A 23,360-nucleotide genomic window follows, 5' to 3' on the forward strand; every position below is an offset into this window, starting at 1 on the left:
TCTTTCCTCATAGTTCATGTTTTCAGTTTTGCAATTTCTTCTTCTGGTAGTCTGAGTTTTGTTTTTGCATCTCTCGTGTATGGTTATGGAGACTTAAAAAGAAAATTTTAAACTTAAAGTGCTTTGTTACTGCCCCTGAGGAAACTAAATTAGAAACATCTGAATATTCTGCATTTATCAACCTTTGGATGATGATGGAGATTTAACTGTTTACTAGCTCTTTTTTAATTGTGTTTAGGTAACCTTGTCATTGAAAATAAACCAACTCCTAGTTACACTCCTAATGTAGTGGTTGGACAAGCTCCTCCAGGAACAAACCATATCAACAAAGCTCCAGGACAAATCAATTTAGCGCAGCTTCGACTTCAGCATATGCAGCAGCAAGTGTATGCACAAAAGCATCAGCAACTGCAGCAGATGAGGATGGGACAGCCAGCTGGGTCAGTTCCCAGGCAGACGAGTCCACAAATCTTACAGCAGCAGGTAAATATCTTGTATGTTCTTATTTCACCTTTTACCATAACACTGAGACTTAAAATTGCCCTATCAAATATAAACTTACAAAGCAGTTTATAAATGTGAAAATCTTTTGAAATTTGACATACTTTAAATGTGACAGCTATTGGCTTCACTTGATGTTGTGTAACTAGTAAACCTACTACTGTGGAAAGAGATTGGCTTCTTTTTTCCATGTTAAAAGCAAAAATTTTAAAAAACAAAAACCCTTGCAGCCTCCCAGGTTGATCAGCATGCAGACCATGCAGAGGGGTAACATGAACTGTGGGGCTTTCCAAGCACATCAGATGAGAATGGCTCAGAATGCTGCTCGTATACCAGGAATACCACGCCACAATGGACCACAATACTCCATGATGCAACCTCACCTTCAAAGACAAGTATATCCTGTGTACACGCTTCATTTGTGCCATTGTGCCAAACTTTCATTACAATAGATGATACCTCCAGCTGTAAATGTGTTTATCTGTAACACTTATAACTCACAGATACACACATTTATATGCTTTTTCATGTTGCATACTGTGCTGTTACATTTTTGCTGAACAGTAGAAAATTCAAACCTTAAGAATGAAAATGAATTCTAATGTTTGTATCGCATTTTAGTTCTGGAAAACAAAACATTTCCTTTTTCATTTTTCAGTGACGTTGAGCTTTTGTGTTTCTTAGAGAGTAGGAATAGCGATGTTCAAAGTGATGTAGTTGAGGGTTTTTAATGAAACCAAATTCTAAAGTGTTTTTAAATTCAAACCTGAAGCGTGATGCAGAGCTCTGCATACCATTAAGAATAAAAATTCTTGACAATGAATGTTAATGTGACTGGAAAACCAAAAATGACTTTATAATACTTGAAACAGTTACTCTTTTCTTTTAAAAGAAAAAGAAGTTTGTAGACAGACATATGGACTCAAGTTGTCTTTGGAGGAAGTAATAGCTTTGAGAAAATATAACTATATATGAAAATAATTTGGTGGAAGATGTGCTATATATTTAAATATCTAGCCACACAAAGTGTTTTTCTTTCCAAGTAAATAAAAATAGCAGTTGCTTTGCATTCAGTGCCATCAGGTTATGTTGATAAAAATGTGAGTTTATATGTTCTTTCCCCCCCAATTTTTTGCTGAGGACTAGCATATAATGCACGTGTTGCAATTTTACGTGCAGTGGCTGTCTAATTTGTCCATAATGCAGTAATGGTCTCTTCTCTTTTCCTACAGCATTCTAACCCTGGACACGCGGGGCCTTTTCCAGTTGTTTCTGTGCACAACACCACTATTAATCCAACTAGTCCTACTACAGCAACAATGGCGAGTGCAAACCGTGGTCCAACAAGTCCGTCCGTTACAGCAATAGAACTCATTCCTTCTGTAACAAACCCAGAGAATTTACCTTCCCTGCCAGATATCCCACCCATCCAGGTCAGTGGAGAAGATCAGGCACTTATGCTGTGGGTGAAGTAACGATCTGCTTTCCTTTCTGCATCTTTTTTATTTGGATACCAGTACTTGTCTTTGGAATGGTATAGTTAGTTACCATTTAAAGTAGAAGAATTAAAATCTTCAGCCCTTGACTTGGGCATGCAACTATTTTCACTATATAGGGCTGACCTGCTTGACCTGTGTTAACCTTTAGATTAATCAGTATTTAATGGCTGTCCTATAGTAAAATTGATACTTAGATTAGTTAATCCCAAGTACTGTGTTCACTTCCTTTCTTCCATCATAGTTCCAAGACTATCATATGGGAAGTTATCACTAGAATAGTTGAATGGTTACGTATGTCAAATGCCCTGAATGGTGATTTATTCAGAGTTAAAGTTGCCTGGCAGTTCTCTGTGATGTTCCTAAACGTAACAATCAAATGCAGGAAGTACCGAGAAAAGGTGTCCTACCGTCCTACTTTTCTCTCTCCTTACATTCCATCCATACCCCGGTAGTGTGGTTGTAATAATTTCCTTGTATGCAAGAGGCCAGCATGTACATTAGCGTTGGATCCTGGAAGGTGCTGCAGAACACTTAAGCTGGCCTCCGTGATTAATCTTGAGCTGTGGTGGTGTCTGCCTGGAAATTCTTGCTTGCACAGAGTGTGGCTATTGATGCTTCTGTAGTTTTCACTTCATCTGCACGCTATTGGTACTCACTGACTTGGAACTGCAGAGTGTGCCCTGTATTCTTTGCCCAGAGAGGCAGTGGATAGATAGTGCTGCACACAAGCTGAGGTAGGTTTTGATGAAGTCAATCTCATGTGGAGAGGTGAGAGGCATAATTTAATGTACGAGTGGAGGCACAGAAAGTAAAAGTAATGTGTTTTCTGCAGGAGTGTTTGGGAGGCTGAGGAGGGGAGGATGATGGCTTTGTCTTGAGAACAGGATGTTTACATTGAAATCTCCATATAAAGCACGGGAGATTTGGTCATGATACAGGAAACAATCGCCTTAGAAACAAAACCTAAATTTCATCCAAGCAGATGGTCTGCTGTTAATACCAATAGCAACTTTTTAACTCTTAATCTATAGAGAGTCATGTTCAGGGCTTGTATGTTCAGTTTTCTCATGAGGCTGCAGGTAATTTGCTAACGTAAGAATAGTAGGAGAAGAAGAATCACATCTCTGAATGTGATCGATATGCAGTGCTGAAGCTTTGTTTATTCATTAGAACAAAACACAAGTATAACTGATTATAACTGATTCAGCTGTGTGTGTCTAAAGTTCATGATACACCAAGTTAGAAATAGTTGTTAGTGGGATAGCCTAAAACACAAACATGCAACTTCTAGGTGCACTGAAAATGCAGAATTCTGTTGAGATGCTCTTTTTTGTACCTGTTCGTGTAATAGCTGTTACGGATTTTAGTTGATTAAAGAGTTGGATAGGAAGCTATTACTCCTTTCAAGTTGCTTGCACAACCATAAAAACCTGCTTTGAATACAATGTGTTTCAAACATGTTATTTGCAATTATGCTGTCTTGCAGTTAATAGCTTTAAGCAGTTAAAGTAATAGGGTACCTGTTACCTTGTTTTTAATAGATACTAGAATCTGTGTAAAAAGTGAATGGGAGGGAGAGAGATTTCACATCATGCTAAGGAAAAACAAGTTCATGGTTTCCCTTAATATCTTAGTTGTGGAAAAACTCTTGCAACATTAGTAATCTGGTAGTTCATATGACTAATGCCATTTTATGACTAACACACTGAACATCTGGGAACCAAAAAGTTTGGAATGACCTAGAGTAAGTGCAGCCTATGACCATACTGGAAGAACTTAGATATTTAGGAACTTTTGAAAAAACTTACTTTAAGTTTCTGACTGTGGATTTCTGTTTTGAAAGACTGATTTCTGTGGGAAACTGATAAAAATGTTTGATGTCCTGAATCCTTGAAGGGATAGTGAACAATTCTGGTAAAGATACGGATCATGGTTTAAAGATCTGGAACTATTAAGAAACTTTAATTAGGCCTCTCTGATTCAGACTTTTGTTTTTGCTTCTTAGCTTGAAGATGCTGGTTCAAGTAATTTAGATAACCTTCTAAGTAGATACATTACAGGCAGCCACCTACCCCCACAACCTACAAGTACCATGAATCCCTCCCCAGGACCTTCAGCTCTATCTCCAGGGTCATCAGGTAAATGTGATGGGTATTTCTAGTGATTCTAGAAAGTGATGGGTATTTCTGGTATTTAAGTTGAAAATAATTACCTATAATTTCCTGCCAAAAGGGAAGTGAGATTTTGTTAGTTTAAAATTTATTTTGCTCAGAAATTAATTCTTTTGGAAATTTAAATTCTACCCTCCTTCAGAAATATCTTTATAGTAACAAAGTGCCAACACATGAATGCAGTATTCCAGATACATGTATAGACTGTATTTTTGTCCTATGTTACCACAACCGTGTTTTCTTTTTTGTACATCAGAGGACGTAGTTCAGTTATTGCCCCCAAATGATGACTGGCTAGACCATTCTGAGGTTTGGGAAGTAAGTTTATAGACTAGCTTAGTCACAGAAATACTTACACCCAACAATCATTTGAGCAAGGTCATTCTAAGTATAGCCAATTGATGATAGAGCTTTTGTTATGCATGTGAGCCAATTAAGTCACCAACACCTAACGCTGAGTTATTTAAACATTTAAAGTGTCCATTTCTATTAGTAAGAAGCTGATTTCAGTCATTTGGTATGTGTTTCTCTTAGTCTTCTCTCTGCAAGATTATTGTAAGATTCTGTGAATGAATGGTTGTAGCAGTGGAACTTATGTTTCTCAAAACCTGCATGCAAAATGTACAGTCTGCTTTTCTTGACTTTATTGGTGGATGTCAGTGGATAAAATTTGGGGACTTAATGGGCTAAGGGTTATAGCACTGTTTGGATTAGGTGAAATAATTATTGGGACTCTAACAACAGTGTGTTGTCTGTTTTTTTTATTTAATGTGGTGTGCTAGACCTTTGTTCTGATCGAAAGACTGAGAGGGCAGCTGACTTATGTGAATTACTAAATTAGGATATTCTAGCAGCACTTCTGGTGTTACTCAACACTAGTCATTTATTTTACTGCAGAATGTAAATTTGTACCAAGTCAAATTCTATGCTGCTTCTTTGCAGGTTTATCCAACTCCCACACTCCTGTGAGGCCACCTAGTACCTCCAGCACAGGTAGCAGAGGAAGGTGAGTATGTAACGTTAACGCTGCCAGCCTGAAAAATCAGACATGAAGAATTCAAAAACTGAATTGGCAGTGGGTCAATAGGGTTTTGATATAACTGTGACCCAGTAATGGAAGAATGCTTACATGAAGAAGATTTTTTTTTTCTTTTCCCTTCCCCTTCCTTCACTATGATTCTCTGCTGTCTTGTAAACTTGAGCTATCTTGTAAATGTTCCAACATGCTTTGCCTTTGAAATTGTACAGGAAATGGTCACTTAAGTTTCTTTGCTTTGATGAGTTTTCCTTTTATTTATATGCTGGTCTCTTTCTAGCTGTGGCTCCTCGGGCAGAACTGCTGAGAAAACTAGCGTTAACTTCAAGTCTGACCAAGTGAAAGTCAAGCAAGAGCCAGGGACAGAGGAAGAGATATGCAGTTTCTCAGGAACAGTAAAACAGGAAAAAACAGAGGATGGCAGAAGGAGTGCTTGCATGGTAAAGTTAGTTTGTGCAACAGTATGTTATGGTTTTCCTAGCAGCATGTTTAAGAATTTGGAAATAATAAAGCAATTTTACTCTTAAGCCTCATTCTGTTAACAGCCCTGAAGATTGAGAGGTATTTTGCTCCCAGGCAGTACGTCTGAACTTGTAAGTGTGGGCCAGCTTGAGTGTTGAGCTGTCTGTTTTTTAGTACTGCTAAGACTGCTAATTACTGGGGGGTTGTGACATAGGTACCAATAAGCTGGCAATGGGACTTGGACAGTAGCTTGCTGGCTTATGTTGAACAAATAAACATTAAATGGTGGCAGACGTTGCCCTTCCTGATTTGGACAGGACTTGACCTAGTGATGTGGATGCAAAACACACCCAGTCCTTGTCAGTTTTATGTATTGTGATAGGTAGTTGCGCGTTGAAAGTAGTCCAATAGAAAACAGAACTTAATCTCTGTTTGGTCCATGTTGAGGACTTTATTATATCCTTTAATACTATGCTTTGCCAGGCACAGGATAGTCTGTTGTGTACATTTTATCTTTAGCTATTAAAATGAAATACCCCCAGCAGTGTAGTGTGTTTGCTGCTTTTAATCCCTAAATAGTAAAAGCTGTAAGTCAACCATTGTTAGTAGTTCCTGAACATTCATACCTATGTAATTACATTGAGAAATCTTCTAATCAGTCAAAAGTTCTTATGCCAGAGCATAAATAAAATATTTATGCATGTGAATATTTTTCAGTGTTTCCCAGCTATGCTTGATTTAATAGGATTGTGTACTAGGAGCAGGGTGATGGATTTGAGGGTTTTTCCTAATGACGAAGGTATATTTTTAACAATTTATCAGTGTGTTTGGCTTGAAAGTTTGTTTATCATGTTATATATCAGTAGAAATGAGTCTGTTTTTGGAAGTATGGGCTTGTGAAAAAGTAGTTTTCAATACTGTATGCAACTCAGGTCTTCATAATGATTTGCCACGTATTTTGGGAAATGAGTATTGTACCTTTAAATGGTGGATGGCTGTTGACTTCCAATGTATGAAGAAAGATGCCCTTGTAAAATTGACTCACTCTGATTTTCATGTGCTACTTTCATTTCAGCTTAGCAGTCCTGAGAGCAGCTTGACACCACCACTGTCCACTAACTTGCATCTGGAAAGTGAATTAGAAGCATTAGGAAGTCTTGAAAATCATGTAAAAACTGAACCAGCAGATTTAAGTGAAAGTTGCAAACAGTCTGGACATGGCCTTGTAAATGGAAAATCCCCAGTGCGGAGTCTAATGCACCGATCAGCTAGAATTGGAGGAGAAGGCAATAACAAAGATGATGATCCAAATGAAGACTGGTGTGCTGTATGCCAAAATGGAGGGGATCTATTATGTTGTGAAAAGTGCCCAAAGGTGTTTCACTTAACTTGTCATGTACCAACGCTCCTCAGCTTTCCAAGGTACAGAAACAGTGTAATAGTTCCTGAGAACAGCTCTGTGGTCTCATTGATATGATAGATTTCAACACACTACCAAAACTGGTGTTTCATCCTCAACACCAGCTAGTTCTGGATGATTTCTTGTCAGTAAAACAATCTGACATTTCAAAGGCCTGCCTGAATTGTTTTGTGTGTAACTGGTCGATGTTTATCTGATAAACGTATGGTCTCTCCACATGTGATTCTGTTATGTAAAGTTCATTTTAAAGTCATGGTGAGAAAGGTGTTGTGAAGTATTAGAACATACTTGGGAGAGTAATGTGAGGGCAGGAAAACTGGCCTTGACTGGCAGAATTATCATGAGCATTAAGGGTTATTCCTTATCTTTGGATATCCAAGTCTTTACTACAGTACAATGTGAATCTGTAAGAGCTAATGAAAAAATCTTTGTAGTCATCACTGATGAGACTTTGTCCCTGGATATCTGGAATAATTGTGTTTATTTCTGTTTAGCGGAGAGTGGATATGTACATTCTGCAGAGATCTGAGCAAACCAGAAGTAGAATATGATTGTGACAATTCACAACACAGCAAGAAAGGGAAAACAGCACAAGGTCTGACTCCTGTGGACCAAAGGGTATGTCTCAAATCTGTAGGAATCTGTTTCCTAGAAAAAAGTGCTTTCTCACATTAGCTATCCCCCACTGTTTCTTGAAGATGTTTTTGCTGTGGCTGCAGCAAATCCTTTAACATGCATTAATCTCTTCAGTGTTTTTAATTAGAAGTTCTTTGCATTTGACATTGATATAACCTTCATAAAATAGTTACGTAAGTTTGGTGGGTTAAGTTCATGCTGTGAGAGGTGCTAGAAGTATTTAGGTGCATTCTTGTGGAAGGTGTAATGACAGTCAAAATTATTTTTAGCTTTATCAATCAACCTGTGCATAAAGTGTTGGAGTATTATCAAATCAAATTCCTCCAAAGAAATTACAAGCAAAGGAAAGAAAAATATTTCAACAGGGAATTAATAGAAACACTCTGGCTTTGGTTTCAAATTGTTTAATTTTGTTTTGTGGGGAAAAGAATAAAAGTCCTTTTATTTCTCAGTCCTTTCCTGTTACATGCAGTTATGGTTGGACAAAAGTGGTTGTAGTTTGTCTTTTTTTTTTAATTTGACTGTATATTAGCATGCCTCTTCATGTTTGACTTTAGCCCTAGGCTTTTGTTTAGGAAGAAGAAAGCAAAAAGGGAGTATATTTCTGCTATGTGAACAAGTAAGGTGGTGTCCTACCCTCTCAACAATGCCCTCCTAAGAACTTCACGTTTTATAATCAAGCTTGTGGGACTTGCATTTAAATTTTCTAGTATTAAGCTGCTAAAGTACAAACCTATTTAAAATAGAGAGGTATGAACTTCTGGGCTGAGGATAAATTAAGGATATTAATGTGAAGCTGTTTATTTCTTTGTAAGAAATGTGAACGTCTCCTGCTTTACCTGTATTGTCATGAGCTGAGCATTGAATTTCAAGAGCCAGTCCCAGCCTCGGTGAGTCTCCTGAAAAATAGTTCGTCATTTATTTTTGGCATAACATCTCTGAAAGTCTAGAGTTCGGGAAGGAACTGACTGCTTTTGCTTGAAGCATGTCCCCCTTGATCAATCTAAAAGTTCTGGCAGTCATCCAGTATTTCATGATTCTGAGAGAGACAGAAGCTGATTCTGTAGCTTCTCCGTGCAGAGGCTCTACTCCCAGTCTCAAACCCAGATATTTAAAAATACTTTCAATGAGCAGTTGTTGAATTGGAAGAGGATGTCTCAGGATTCTCAGGATACCCATGAAATTCAAAATACTTTAGGAGAGGTGGGGTTTTTTTGGACAATCTTTTAAATGAAAGGAGGAAAGAAACTGTTTTGACTCTTCTGTTTTCAGCTGTAAAAGAAGTAACTATAATGAAAAGCATTGCTGTGCTATGATAGACACTGAAGGTTAGAAAGCACTTAAACAGTTTGAGGAAAGGAAATTGTTCTCACTTGCTGAACACGCATACAGTGCATGACAAGATGAGCTGATTGATATTTTGATAAGTGAAGAAATTCAACTGCTTCTGTGAAATGTGTAGTCATTGTAGTGATAAATCACTGTTTGTTTTTTACAGATACCAAACTACTATAAAATTATAAAGAAACCAATGGATTTATCTACAGTGAAAAAGAAACTACAAAAGAAGCATTCCCAACACTACCAGACTCCTGAGGATTTTGTGGCAGATGTCCGGTTGATCTTCAAGAACTGTGAAAGGTTTAATGAAGTATGTTAACTTCCAATCTGTACACATTTTTTTTTTTTTTAGATTAAGATTTATTTCTACATGGTTGTGCAGCTTCTCCAAGTAAAGGCTCTGCTTCCAGTCGTAACAACTTCTTATGGAGCAGATGCTGAATCAGACACTTAAAAACCAAACAAAACAAATGCAATTACAGAACTACCGCTCAGTTTTAGCTAAATGGGGAGATTAGGCTTTAACAGAGGGAACTTTTTAAGTGCATTCACTGGTATGGATATATGACTGAGGTGACCTTGTTACTGTACATTGAGTAGATTGTAGAAGTGCTTAGGAAGTGTGGTAATAAAGACAATCAAGCAGTCCTTAAAACTGTGTCAAGCTATACAGATAATTGTTCTTACACTCATGAAACATGGTAGACCTCTATTGAGGAAACTTCCTCTGCTGAGGAAAAGTGCCTTTCTGAAGAATATTCTGCTGGTTCTAGTACCTCATGCAGGCTCAGTCCAGAAAAGCATTGTCTTTGTTATGGCTAGTATTAAGCTTAGTGCTTTAGTTCATGGGTAGTTGGGCTCTCACAAAAATCAGTTTTCAGTAGATAACTTTTGTATGGAGTCATATTTTTGATGAATGTGGAAAGCTGACTTATTTTGCAATGAATCCATCTGATAATGAAATATTTGCACCTTACATGTGAAACGTGACTTGAGGAGATAAATTACCTAAGTGTTATTACTAGATGGAGCAATGGAAAAAATACTCTGAATATAAAAAAAAAAATTGTGGTATTGTGCTGAAACAGAGCAGGAGCTGAGATAAGAGGGTATCCTCATTTCTGAGATGCCTTAAAGCAAGGATGACTAAAAGCCTTGGGGAGAAGGCATCACAGGGAAAGGCTTTCTTCTGACCTTAGAAATGCATAAAACAGTCAGTATTTCTCTGTAAAATGAAATCTGAGTTTTGCAGTGTTTGGGCTGCATTTCTGGCTCTGTGAAGAAGTAAATTGAAGAAAGTACAGAAACCTACAATTAAAATCTCAACTGTTTCACAAGTACACTAGTAAAAAATCAAGGTTAATGATGTAATGCTGTAAATGCTTACAAGCATTTGGGACTTTGACACCCTCGACTCCCTTATGTCTCTGTATTAGGTGGAGGTTAATGAGCACTGTGGAAGAAGTTGCAATTATGTGAACTTCTCAATCAAGGGAATTAATGAAGCATCTACTGTAGAGGAAAACATGCTGCAGCTCTTAGGGACAAGAGTAAAACAAGGGAGCAAGGACTGATGAATGTGTTTTTGTTTTTTAAATAAAGGTGTTTCAGACTTGTCTCACTGTTTGAAATGCTGGCTCATGGCAAAAGATGAGTCACCCTGACCTCTCATAATAGCATCATGTCTAGTGCCTCTAAGCCACATGCTTTTAAAAAGTAGAAATCAAAGTGGAGTAAGACCCCCAAGAAAGGAGTCTCATGGAGCACTTCTCTCTAAAGTGAGACTTTTCCACAGTAATGTCCAGGCAACTAAAATTTATAATGAAGAAAGCAGTCATGAGTAGAGCACAGTTTTGAAAATCACTGGGAGACGCTTATTTGTACGAAAGTTGTGTGTTTTGTTGAAGGTTTATTTACCTCATGTCACCCTCCTAAGACTGTTTTAAACATACTACCGCTAAGTTTGAGAACTAAAGAGGTGTAGTCCATAACAAACTTGTTTTGTTGTTATGGCTTACTTTAGTCATCCAATCCTATGCAATCTCATAACTTTAGAAAGGATTATAATTTCATTTTTTTTGACTCTGGTATCCTTTTTAGATGATGAAAGTTGTTCAAGTTTATGCAGAAACACAAGAGATTAATTTGAAGGTAAGCGTTTCAGACCATGCACACTTGGTGAAGGGATGTGCATTTCCAACAGGTGAATATTCCTGTCTTCTTTTATTTACAGGCTGATTCAGAAGTAGCGCAGGCAGGGAAGGCAGTTGCATTATACTTTGAAGATAAACTTACAGAGATCTACCCAGACAGGACCTTCCAGCCTTTGCCTGAATTTGAGCAGGAAGAGGATGATGGTGAAATAACTGAGGACTCCGATGAAGATTTTATACAACCACGTAGAAAACGCCTAAAATCAGATGAGAGACCAGTGCATATAAAGTAATCTAATGATATGGACCTAAAATTTATTGTAAAAACTGTTATTTAAGTGTTCCTGGAATATTATCATGCCTACAGTGGCCATCTTGAAGAAGCTGATAGCTTTTTAAACAGTATTAGATTACAAAAAACAATTGTACAGAAAAGCATTCTCATCAAAAGGGGAAAAAAACTGTATTGTAAATTTTTGGTGGTTTGTTGTTTTGTTTTTTTTTTTCCCTTGATTATTTGCTATATTCTTTCTTTTTCTGATGGAGGGGACACATTCATCCTGGTCTCACAGATAGAGGTGGATGAATGTTGGAGAGAAGCAGATTTGATAAGACATGTTCCACGTACAGCTAAGACTGCTTAGTAAAATGTTCTGCAGGACTGGACCAATACAGTTACTGTATCTTGCATTCATGCTGGACTGCAGTGTAAACTGTAAGAAATGTTCCTGAAATCCCCTCTTGGTGTGAACTTAAGTGTGTGTTGGTCGTTACTTTTATCATCTCATTTAAGCGGTATTGTGAATAACTGATCTTCTGTGTTGATCCCGTTATCTAAATTTGACTTTCTTTACTACATTTTATGTATAGCAAAAGGAAAAAAAAAAATCATTAAACTGTTCTGAATTGGCAAGTGCAGGAGTGTGAGTTCTTGACAGATGAAAGACTAAACTGGTGACAACAAACTTTTTTCAGTAGGGCTAGGTATATTTATTACGAATCCTGTACACAGAACATTTTAATGGCGTTCACGGCAGAAGTCTTCGCATTCTGTCATCTGTCCCTTATCCCCCTAATGAGGCAGAATGTTATCTCCAGTATTCATTGTCTAATTTTCTGTACTTAAAATATAGACTGAAGAGTTAATAACTGGTTGGGGTGTTTTTCCAGTCTTCCTAAATATCAGTTTCTAATAGACCACTCGGCAAACAATAACCTATTAACTACCAAATGTGTAAAATTTCCTGTATTCACTTTGTCTTATTTGTAAATAGTGAATTGAGATTTCTTGCAGATCAGCAACATTTGCTGAACTGTTTTTAAGCTAATATGTATTCTTATTAATTGTTCCTATCAAGAAAAGATTTGTAATATATGCTATTTCTAACATTGCATTCATTTTGAGGTTCTGTCTTATTTTTATTAGAGTACTACTCAGAACTTTCTTCAGAAGCAGCTTTTGAGCGAAATGTCTAGAAAGATTGGAATAAATCTGTTGAGATCGGGTTGCTTGTCCATCCATTGAACAAAGCACTTGCACAGACTGGGATTTGGCTTTGAATGGTTTCTGGTCAAATATTGAGAACAGAACAATTTCCCTATTTCCCTAAACCCTGTGGCGGGCATCTCTGCAGTGCCTTCCCGTTGCACACTGCCTTCATTCCAGCATTTCTGGTTAGAAATGAGGTCATCACAAAGTAATTATAGTTTGAACAGTTGTTTCCTGACAGAAATCAATACTAGAAATAATAAATTTAATTTCTGGCCTTCATATAGATATTGTTAAAGTAAGATGAAGAAATCATGTAATCAAATGAGGTCAAGCTGATAGACAATAAATTTGCCATAAGATTTTTTTTGTGAATACAGCAATTCTGTGGTAAATCACTGGGGTTTTGGTATTCTCAGCATGAGCAATTCCTGTGACATTATATACACTTTACCATAATGGTAAAGATAAATATTTTAGCACAATGTATCAAACTGAGATATGCTCTCAGCAATTTTTATGCAAATCACTTAAGATTGATTTCTTTTTATAAGAACAAAGTATATGTACATTGTGACTATACCTCTGACAATAAATGAGGGGACTGAAGGTATTTGTAACTTCAAGCTCACTTCTTTAAATTATGCAAATGTTACACTTAAAACTCAATCTGTTGGGGTTTTTTTCATTTTTCAGATAATAGTGCCAGTTTAAATTAATTTTTTACCAGTTTGTATGTGAAAGGAAAAGTTATTCTACTTAAACATATTAAATTGACAAATAGCAAAAACTTTGCCCGTAGAAAGGATGATGTGTGTGAATAGGACACTAATAGTAACAAGGGATCATTTAATGGCTCTGTGTATTGCCTATTTATGCATTTCTAGTTTCTCAGCTTAATTTTGCAAAGGAATATTATTAAAATTATCATGAAAATAAGATTTTGTGGATTCTCTTCAATTGGGGTTACTATTTTTATGGCGTTTAAGCACTCTAGGTTCTGTACCTTCAGGCCTCAACTTTTTAACTGTTCACTTTGTAAGGCACCAGTCATGGATTCAAGTACTGCAGATACCCACTGCCTGAACTGGAACATAGGACAAGCGTGATGGCATCCTAGACTGGCTCACAGAGTCGGGGAAGGACCACACTACAAAGCTGTGGTTCAGGGGTAGCACATGCTCCCTGGCTGCTGCAAGTACGGTACCATCTGTTTTCCATCCAGACGCCAGGTACCGGACCCCAGAGCAGATGTCTATATGTTTTGAGATAGCCTCTGTGATCAGTTCACTCCCTGTGACAAGGTAGAAAAATTGTCAAACTTTGTAGGCTAGCAACTTAGCCTGTATTCCACTAGCTCACCTGCAAACCACAAGTGGTGCTAAGCTTTGACCTTGATGAGAGTTCAAGCTCTTGCACATAATCCACTGAACTTCTAGAACTGGTCCTTCCATCCAGCTCATCAGTGCTCAGTAGTAGTATGTGGAATTTTGACTTGTGTGCAAGAAATCTTAAGTGTTTCTTTTTTTATATAAAAGAAACAAAACAACATTATCTTCTCTCCCCCCCTCCTTCATTTTGGAACTCCCAATACAACAATTCAATGATTGTTTTGAAATTAGCTAAGTTCTATTCAAAAATACATGAAAGGATAGGTAAGCTCTGCTAATACATTTCCTGATTCTATAGTCTGTAAATGTTCATCATAAAACTGTTAAGGGTTTGCTCAGTCAAAACAGCTTTTTGGTGCCACATTGTATGTAACTTGTTCAAGAGCAAATTAATGGGGTTTGTATTAACAGGCCACTGTGTTACTCTGAGCATCTTCTCTATGCCAGATGTGTGTGCAATATGTGCAAGTGACAGTGTGTTTTACCCTGGGAATTAGAGCATAGCTTACATCAATAAAGCTAGCAGGTAAAAGATGTGGTGGGTGCACTCTGCATGCCAGCTCCTTTGTCTGTGTGATTGCAGTGTTCCAACGTGATAGCAAGAAGATAGTCTGGCACTTGATGTAACTATGCTCTCATTTAAGACGCTTGTAAAAAAAGACCACTCCTGTCTCAATTTTTGTTGTAAATGACCCTGAAGTTTAAGTTAATCCAAAGAAGTAAAAGGCAACTTGCTTTTGAAATAAGAGTGAAAAGTGTACAGTATGCTACTTGTGGACTTCTCAATTACCTCAGCAGGTATCCTGCCATGTAATTACTAGTGATTAGTGATAATTTAACCAGCTGATGAATAGGTTCAGGTCTTTTATTTAACTGTGCCCTGGAATTAAGTGGCCTATAGCATAATAAGGCAGAGTTACTATCCAAAAAAAGGATGTTCCCCAAACTTTTGAAAATAGAAATGCTCTGTTAAATGTAGAGAGGTTGGGTTTTTTGTGTGGAATGTCACCATTGCTATTACTTGTGACATTTGACTGTGTCAGCACACTTAACACTGGATCATTGAAATGTTTTATAAACATTTCTGCAAGCCACTGGAACAGAAGTCCTTAAAATTAGCCCAAATTTATCACTGTTGTATAAGCTAGTTTATTGGCTGACCTCTGAAAGTTTAGGTAATGGCAACAGTATTTTAAAGCTATGTATATGATGTACCGTAAGTTGGCTTTTTCTTGTTTTTCTTACTCTCTTCCTTGGAAAAAGCAATAAAACTGCTTTGTCTGTTGCCAGTTAGCATGACAGAATCCTTTCCTTTGGATAGTGATTTTATAGGAAAGTTTGTATGCATATCACCAAGTCTAGCTTTTAAAAACAAAGTGTGCAGGAGTTATTGACAATATAGTGTGGCATTTTATTTTAAAAATTGGGGAAAGTTACATATTTTTTTAAAAAGTAGGTGTTTGAGTAAATAATGGAGGTACTTTTTTAAAAAAAATTTATATGCCACAGTTTACATAGACATATTTCAGATTGAACATACGCATTGTATCTTCAGATATGGCGATTTCTTTTATTTTCGCAAAGTGCGTGTACAGTAACTTTTCCATCTAGTTCCTGTGTTTGCTTATGGGAATCCTACTTTATATGCTTTCTAATGTATCTTAATTGAATTAGTTTTCAAAAATTGCAGTTAATTTGGGTGTCTGTTATAAGTGAACTATTAAATGTATGAAATGCAGTTTTGGCCTTTTCTATTGAGTGATCTTACAGCTCAAGGCTGCTTTCTTTAGAATTTATTGAATTTCTACAAGGAGAGGTACTAAAAAATTTTATAAGTTTGACTTGTTGCAGCATTCACTCTAGAGTGAGCTACATTTAAAAAAAAGTGCATGTCTGCTAATCGCCTGCAAATGGGGGTATTTCTTAGGTTCAGAACACCATGAAACATGTATATAAGCCTACAAGGATTTGTGTGGTTGAAAGCCTGTTTTACATGTAAACGTACTCATGGAAGGGTTAAATTCATGGCATTCTTTGTTTCTTCAATTATTTCTTGCTTCCAGTAAGAAACTGGTTCTTTTTTGCACATAGTAAACTTCGCTCATCTTTTAATATGATTCTTCAAAAAAGTGCTGTTTCTGTGGTATTGTATTATCTGAATAATCATATTTAACTTTTTTTAAACAAGTTTACCGTTTCTAATTGTTCTGTTCCCGTGTTTTCTGCTGGTGTGTAATGAAAAAAAAAAAGTTTTTCTTTACATGGTTATTTAATACATTAGCTGCCTGTAAATATTTCTTGTTAAGTGCTCTGGAATGTGCTGTAGAAGTTGTATTAGATCAGTTTAAAGCATTGTTTGAAAACCATTTTGTTTTGGTTCTTTCTATTAAATTAGAAAAATGACTCAACTTGAGGGTTTTTTTTTTGCATATCTGCTTTAGGTCATTAGATACTAGTTCATGTCTGGCAAAAGACTTTTCTGATACTTGCAGTGTGGAAGTACCTTGATGAAATTTTAACTGCAGCAGTTAAAGTTTGACAACCTGAGGCTGCATAATATGCAGCAATCAGTAGTTCCAAGACAGAAAATACTGAAGTCTAAACTCGATTCAAAGTCTGGGTTGGAGATGCTGCGATTTCACCACTCTGCACTTACTTTTTCATAAAATTGTCACATTTATCTACACCTTTTATGTGAAATACAAGTATTTTAAGGTTTTCTCTAGGGTTTTTTGTGCTGCTGTCATCCTGAAGTTTGGTGCAGCCTTGGAGGAGACAGGTCTGAGATGTGCAGCTCACGTGTACAGTTCTGGAGCTGGGGTGCTTTCCAAAGGCCTGACAGACCTGACAACAGTCTGTAGGGAGACAGCTCTGAGGTGGTGTTCCCCACCCCCCAGTAAGCACTGGAAAAATGAAAAGGGGGCTGAACCTGATTGCCCTGTAACTTGTTAACATTACACCCATAGCTGTACGATGCTCCTCATCTGCCATCTGTCTGTCATACTCTGCTCTGCATGGTGGTTAGTGTATTTTACCTGTTGGAAATGAGTCTGCAGTGAATGCATAGCTAGGGTCAGCATGTTCCTTTGCTTAATAAATGTGTATTTTGGTATATCAGGGACCAGATCCATGCAGTAACATGATGTGTTGGCCGGTCACGAGCGGTGTTCCCCAGGGCTCAGTATTGGGGCCAGTTCTGTTCAATATCTTTATCAATGATCTGGACGAGGGGATCGAGTGCACCCTCAGTCAGTTTGCAGACGACACCAAGTTGGGCGGCAGTGTTGATCTGCTGGAGGGTAGGAAGGCTCTGCAGAGGGACCTGGACAGGCTGGATCGATGGGCCAAGGCCAACTGTATGAGATTCAACAAGGCCAAGTGCCGGGTCCTGCACTTTGGCCACAACAACCCCATGCAGCGCTACAGGCTTGGGGAAGAGGGGCTGGAAAGCTGCCTGGCGGAAAAGGACCTGGGGGTGTTGGTCGACAGCCGGCTGAACATGAGCCAGCAGTGTGCCCAGGCGGCCAAGAAGGCCAATGGCATCCTGGCCTGTATCAGAAATAGTGTGGCCAGCAGGAGCAGGGAAGGGATCGTGCCCCTGTACTTGACACTGGTGAGGCCGCACCTCGAATACTGTGTTCAGTTTTGGGCCCCTCACTACAAGAAGGATGTTGAGATGTTGGAACGTGTCCAGAGAAGGGCAACGAGGCTGGTGAGGGGTCTGGAGAACAAGCCTTATGAGGAGCGGCTGAGGGAGCTGGGGTTGTTTAGCCTGGAGAAAAGGAGGCTGAGGGGAGACCTCATTGCTCTCTACAACTACCTAAAAGGAGGTTGTAGCAAGGTGGGTGTCGGTCTCTTCTCCCAAGTAACTGGCGAAAGGACGAGAGGAAATGGCCTCAAGTTGCGCCAGGGGAGGTTTAGATTGGATGTAAGGAAAAATTTCTTTACTGAAAGAGTAGTTAAACGGGTAGATGAGGCGATCAGGGACATGGTTTAGTAGGCATGGTGTTGTTGGGTTGACAGTTGGACTCGATGATCTTGGAGGTCTCTTCCAACCTTAATGATTCTATGATTCAATGATTCTATGTGTGCCCCTGCACTTGGGTGCAAGGTGTGATTCAAAATACAGGGGAGCAAAGCCAGTGGAAGCAATCTGGTCAGCTGGCCAGTCCACTTCTCATGGATGCAATAGTACTGTGATCTAGTGTGCTGGTTTTGGCTGGGATAGAGTTAATTTTCTTCATGGTAGCTAGTATGGGGCTATGGTTTGCATTTGATAACGCAGGGATGTTTTTGTTATTGCTGAACAGTGTTTACACAGTGTCAAGGCCTTTTCTGCTCCTCACCCCACCTGCGAGCAGGCTGGGGGGGCACAAGAAGTGGGGAGGGGCCACAGCGGGGACAGCTGACCCCAGCTGACCCAAGGGATATTCCAGACCATATGACATCATGCTCAGCATATAAAGCTGGGGGAAGAAGGAGGAAGGGGGGGGGACGTTCAGAGTGATGGCGTTTGTCTTCCCAAGTCACCGTTACATGTGATGGAGCCCTGCTTTCCTGGAGATGGCTGAACACCTGCCTGCCCATGGGAAGGAGTCAATGAGTTCCTTGTTTTGCTTTGCTTGCATTTGTGGCTTTTGCTTTACCTATGAAACTGTCTTTATCTCAACCCACAAGTTTTCTCACTTTTACCCTTCTGATTCTCTCCCCCATCCCACTGGGGGGGAGAGAGAGAGAGCGGCTGTGTGGGGCTTAGTTGCTGGCTGGCGTTAAATGACGACATCTAGGAAGTAAGGTTGGTAGTCTTTGTAAGGGAAGAGGAGGAAGTTGCTCCTGCATCGTCAGTACTTCTTGCATGCAGTGAAAAAGCTATGTGCATGCAATGCTGTTGTGATGCTGTTGTGTTCATTCACCTTTTAACTGCAGTTTAGTGTATATGCTTTGAGCTGCTCCCTCCTACTGATATATCCTTTTTTTTTTTGTGCTGATGTTGCTACTGGAGCAGTCTCATGACTTACCATATCAGAACTAAAGGCAGAACTGAGCTTACATATCTTGGGATATGGCCCAGTTCAACTACAGCTATACAATTTGAAGTAGGAACTAGTCTGGTTTGTTTTAACAGGAGTCAGATTAAATGATTGCAGGTCCTTCCAGGCATCAGTATCAATTGTACTCTAGCTGATCATGCAGACCTGCAAGAATAAAGTGAAGTGAGCATGCACATAAGCTAAAAATACCTCTGAATAATTTTTCTGCAAGCAATGAGAGAGAGAGGACTAGTAACCTGGAATGCCAACCATCTTGAAGGTATGTTTGCACTTTCATAACCTTTGTAGTTGGTGAAGGCTCTGATGCAAGCATGTCTGTTGTTACATATCAGAGAACTAACTTCAGGCTGTAGCTCATAAAGAAGTTGGATTTTTCTCTTACTGTTTGTTTATTCTTTAAGTACTTGTGGTGGCTTAGTATCACAGAAGCTCCATGATAAGAGAGATGTCTTCTAGGTAAAGGTTTAGTTAACTTCACTAAAGAACACATTTATTCTTGCTAAAATTGAGAACACCTGCATTTACAATGAGCACTTGAATGGGCTTGCTTACCTTTTGCAATCTGCAGCACAGGAACAGATGGTTTGAACCTAAACCATTGGACTACAGATGGATTTTGCTGCTAGACCACATACTGCCTGTGTGAGGTGATGCTTGCTCTGCATGTGCTTGACACACATGGATGGCCGGATGCCCTGCTGACCCTTCTGATTCCTCTAAAGCTGGAGTTCGGTGCCTTGCTGGCAGAGGAACAATGAGGAGTTCTCTGGGTGGATGTTTCATTTCTCTTTGCTAGGCTCTGCCTCACTGTGTCTAGAGCAATCTCAGCCTTGCCAGTCCATCTGCTCCAGCTTCTGACAGCCCATCTCCTCCATCTCTTTCTGTGGCATTCATGTTGGCTGCCTTTGTGCCATTTTCAGCACCGCTGACTTCACTCAATCCCCTGGATTCCCTCAGTAGGCTTGCTTGTTTTTTTTCCCTTTGTGTCCTAGCTAAACTTCTCCTGGCTTGCTCCAATGACACTGAGCTGTTCACCACATCACAGAGTGCTGCAATTCAGTTGCCAATTTTTTATTCCTCCCCCCGCCCAGGGGGGCATATCTTAAACTTCTCTTTCCATCCCGAAATTCTACCAAGAGTTAGAAACTATGCTGCTAGACTGTTTTAGTATTTGCTGCCATTGTAGAATTCACATCTATATCTCTGTAGACAAGTATGTGATTTTGGAATTATTGCCATCTTTCTCTGAGGGTTGAGATCATAAGCCTGTGTCTTCAGAGCACTGGCCTTCTTTCCCCTTATTGTTGATCCACTTCACTGTGTGAGCTATTTGGATCACTTCAGTGCCTGCATTATGCATACAGGGGCTGAACTGCATTTCATACCGTTCTTCTGTCCTTTGCTCTGTGTTAGTGGAGCAAAGCATGCAGAACTAAGCACTTAACACTGAGTAGAATTGCTCGTTGAGAAATTACCTTCTGATGCATTCCATGGGCTATCATTGCAGCTAAGCGCTTGGTGTTCTTCACGTGATTTAATGCTTAGGAACTAGGATAATGTTTGCTAAATTAGCAGGGATTAAAACTGGGGATATAAATTCCTGCTCCTTTCATTAACACATCAGAAAGATGAGCATGTTTAGCATATAACTTTAATTAGCAGATGACACAAGAGTTGCGAAACACAGTGCTGGGTCCCATCAGCTAAGGGGAAGTGAAGATGCCTCACCAAGGAACAAGCAAGGGTACATTATGGTGTGCAGTGGTGTACTTGGGAGTCAGTGGTGTATCTGTTGCTTCATCCTAACGGTGATGTTCTTCATCTACTGACAGCCCTTTTTGCCTCATGTGTGGCTTCAACAAAATCCATAGCATTGCTCACAGGAAGAGCTTGTTGCTGTCATGTGCAGCTCAGCCCCTGCACTCCCCCAGGGGGAACCAGATCCACCTGCACTGCCAGAGGCCAGCCAGCTGAAGAGAACACTGAGGCTTGTTTGGATGCAGTCATTTCCTCAACTAAACCTGTAGAGCAACTGGCTTGTTGAGAGTATCTTTATTTTTTTTATCTCATATGTCATATCAGAGATGAGCACAAAAGCCTTTCATTGTAGAAGAGTTACTCAGCAAATGTTATGTAGCTGGTGGGTGACAAGTGATCCTGTCTGTCACGGCTCTGGCAACTAGAAGTGTTTGGAAATCATGTCTTTTGAAGATTTCCATCACTGCAGGGAATATGGAGCTGGGATACGCCATTAGGGTGTGCTGAAGCTGTGAATTTGACACTGGGATCTGCATGGCAGTATCTGTTTCAGATCACTTTCCTGTCAGGAAAGAGTTAGGTCTGAAAGTGGCTGAAAACCCCATTCATTTGAAATTGTGTTTGGAGACGTGTTCAGTGCAGTTCTGCTGCTGTTACAGGGCGCAGCTACAGGGTCTGTGCCATGGATCTGAACAGTGGTTTTGCAGTTGACTGTGGGACAAGATGCAAAATGCCAAACTGAAGTCTGTTTTCCTCTCGGAGGACACCTGTGTCTCCAGGCAATCCCAAATGTAAGTCGTTTATCTGCTCCATTGGCCCTAGCATGTTTTCAAAGGAAGGAGATGTGGCAGCAACAAGTCCATCTGACAGCATGCTGTAGGGACCATGCTCAGTGATGAATTCTGCTTTCTAAATGAAGACAGAGTATCTGCCGATCTGAGGTTTAATCGGCTCAACACAACAGGGAAAGTGCATGTAATTCAGAGAACTGCAGCAACTGTGTTAGGAAGCATGGAGCAGTCTGAATAATCAGCCTTCTGTAGTCAGGCACACACCCTGCATGAAAGCAGAGATCATGAACTGTAAGTTAGGCATCATTCTGCTAGGAATTTGTAAATTAACTGTTCATTCTTTAAAATCTCTTATATGGAATATGTCACCAGATGGTGCTCTTATACAGCCATCTATGTGCTGGTCTCTGAGTGAGCAAATAGTTTTGTCTTGGGAAGAAGTTCTCAGGCAAGGCTGGCTTTGATTTCTGCAGGTATGAGAGGTACCTGCTGAGGACCCATTGTTTGCTGGGAGTGAGGCATGGGTGGTGTGCTGAGATCTGTGTGTGTTGCCTTATACCCCAGGATCAGTGTTCGTGTTTGTTATGTGGCAACCTGGGGACTTCAATCTCATTCATTTCTCTCTCCATCTTAGCCTTAATAGGGTGCTGTGCTTACTGCCTGGATGTGCGAGAGCTGAAGGCGATGCTGTCAGGTTGCATGGGGCAAGTTGGAAATGACTGCACTGGCACAGCTGGCAGCAGCAGCAGCAATCCCCCTGCCTCCTGCCATGGGGAAATTGTGAACCATGCCTCCTGGGGAGGAGGCGTGTAAGAACAGCCCCAACTCGCAGCCTGCCTTGCCTGCCCCCTCTTCATCTCTGTGACAGCAAGGCACGCGGGGGTCGGGGAAGCTTTCAGCAAGCAGAAGCTACTACGAAGGTAATCAGCTTTGTTCCCCTGTCTCTGGCAATTGCTTTGAGCACTGTTGGCGCCAGCCACAAAGAACAGTGGGCTTTTCGTTTGAATCAGGCACGTAGCATAGGCTCTGGGTGCTCTCTGCACTGTGGAAACCTGTCCAGGAAGGAGATGCTCCTCAGCCATTTTTTGTTGCTGAAAGTTGTGTCTCAGAGTCCTTTTCATGAGCAGAGCAAGTATCTGAGCTAGTAACCACTGCTGCCACCATAGGCTTACTGTGTGCTCCCGAAAGAAGCAAGGTCTGAGCATCACCTGTAGACAGGAGCCCTGTACTCTGACCCTGCATCTGATGCTGTCTCTTGGGCTTGTGTGTTCTCGATGCTGAGCAAAGAGTTGAGACTAGGTGAGATCTGAGCCTGCCATTTATCCTAGCTTTGGATTTTTGTGCCGAATCAGGCCATGCAGCGGATGCTGGATATGTTCAGCCTGCTTTGAGCTCGGGCACAGCTGTACTGGAACACTGGTTAATAATGACCATGGTGCAGACTGGATTTTCACCATTGTCATCTCTTTTCCTGCTGCCCTGCATCTGATGGAAAGGAAGGGCTATTAACTACTCTGAGTGAGTTAAGGAACCGTATTTAATACTGGAAAGACAGGCAGTGCCAAAGTTGGTAATACCGAGGCATTTCAGTTATTCCTTCAGAAGGCAATTGGAAGAGCTGACTGGGTCTGTAGAAGAGCTGCGTGTGGTCTGTGCCTCCT

At 39.8% G+C, this 23,360-nt stretch overlaps 1 protein-coding gene across 1 annotated transcript in view; it reads left to right on the plus strand.

Moving 5' to 3' along the window:
• The window catches only part of TRIM33 (tripartite motif containing 33), a 32,272-nt gene extending 15,822 nt beyond the window's left edge, over positions 1-16,450 (plus strand). The window contains exons 10-21 of the mRNA XM_009331964.1: positions 239-483; positions 732-896; positions 1,734-1,934; positions 4,006-4,138; positions 5,114-5,177; positions 5,488-5,647; positions 6,745-7,091; positions 7,584-7,707; positions 8,541-8,615; positions 9,224-9,376; positions 11,167-11,217; positions 11,300-16,450. Coding sequence (XP_009330239.1) covers positions 239-483; positions 732-896; positions 1,734-1,934; positions 4,006-4,138; positions 5,114-5,177; positions 5,488-5,647; positions 6,745-7,091; positions 7,584-7,707; positions 8,541-8,615; positions 9,224-9,376; positions 11,167-11,217; positions 11,300-11,512 — 1,931 coding nt within the window. The 3' untranslated portion in view covers positions 11,513-16,450. The remainder of the gene's footprint in view (positions 1-238; positions 484-731; positions 897-1,733; positions 1,935-4,005; positions 4,139-5,113; positions 5,178-5,487; positions 5,648-6,744; positions 7,092-7,583; positions 7,708-8,540; positions 8,616-9,223; positions 9,377-11,166; positions 11,218-11,299) is intronic.
• The last annotated feature ends 6,910 nt before the right edge of the window (positions 16,451-23,360 follow it).

The sequence above is a fragment of the Pygoscelis adeliae genome, unplaced genomic scaffold, assembly GCF_000699105.1.
Source record: "Pygoscelis adeliae isolate BGI_AS28 unplaced genomic scaffold, ASM69910v1 Scaffold189, whole genome shotgun sequence".
NCBI lineage: Eukaryota > Metazoa > Chordata > Aves > Sphenisciformes > Spheniscidae > Pygoscelis > Pygoscelis adeliae.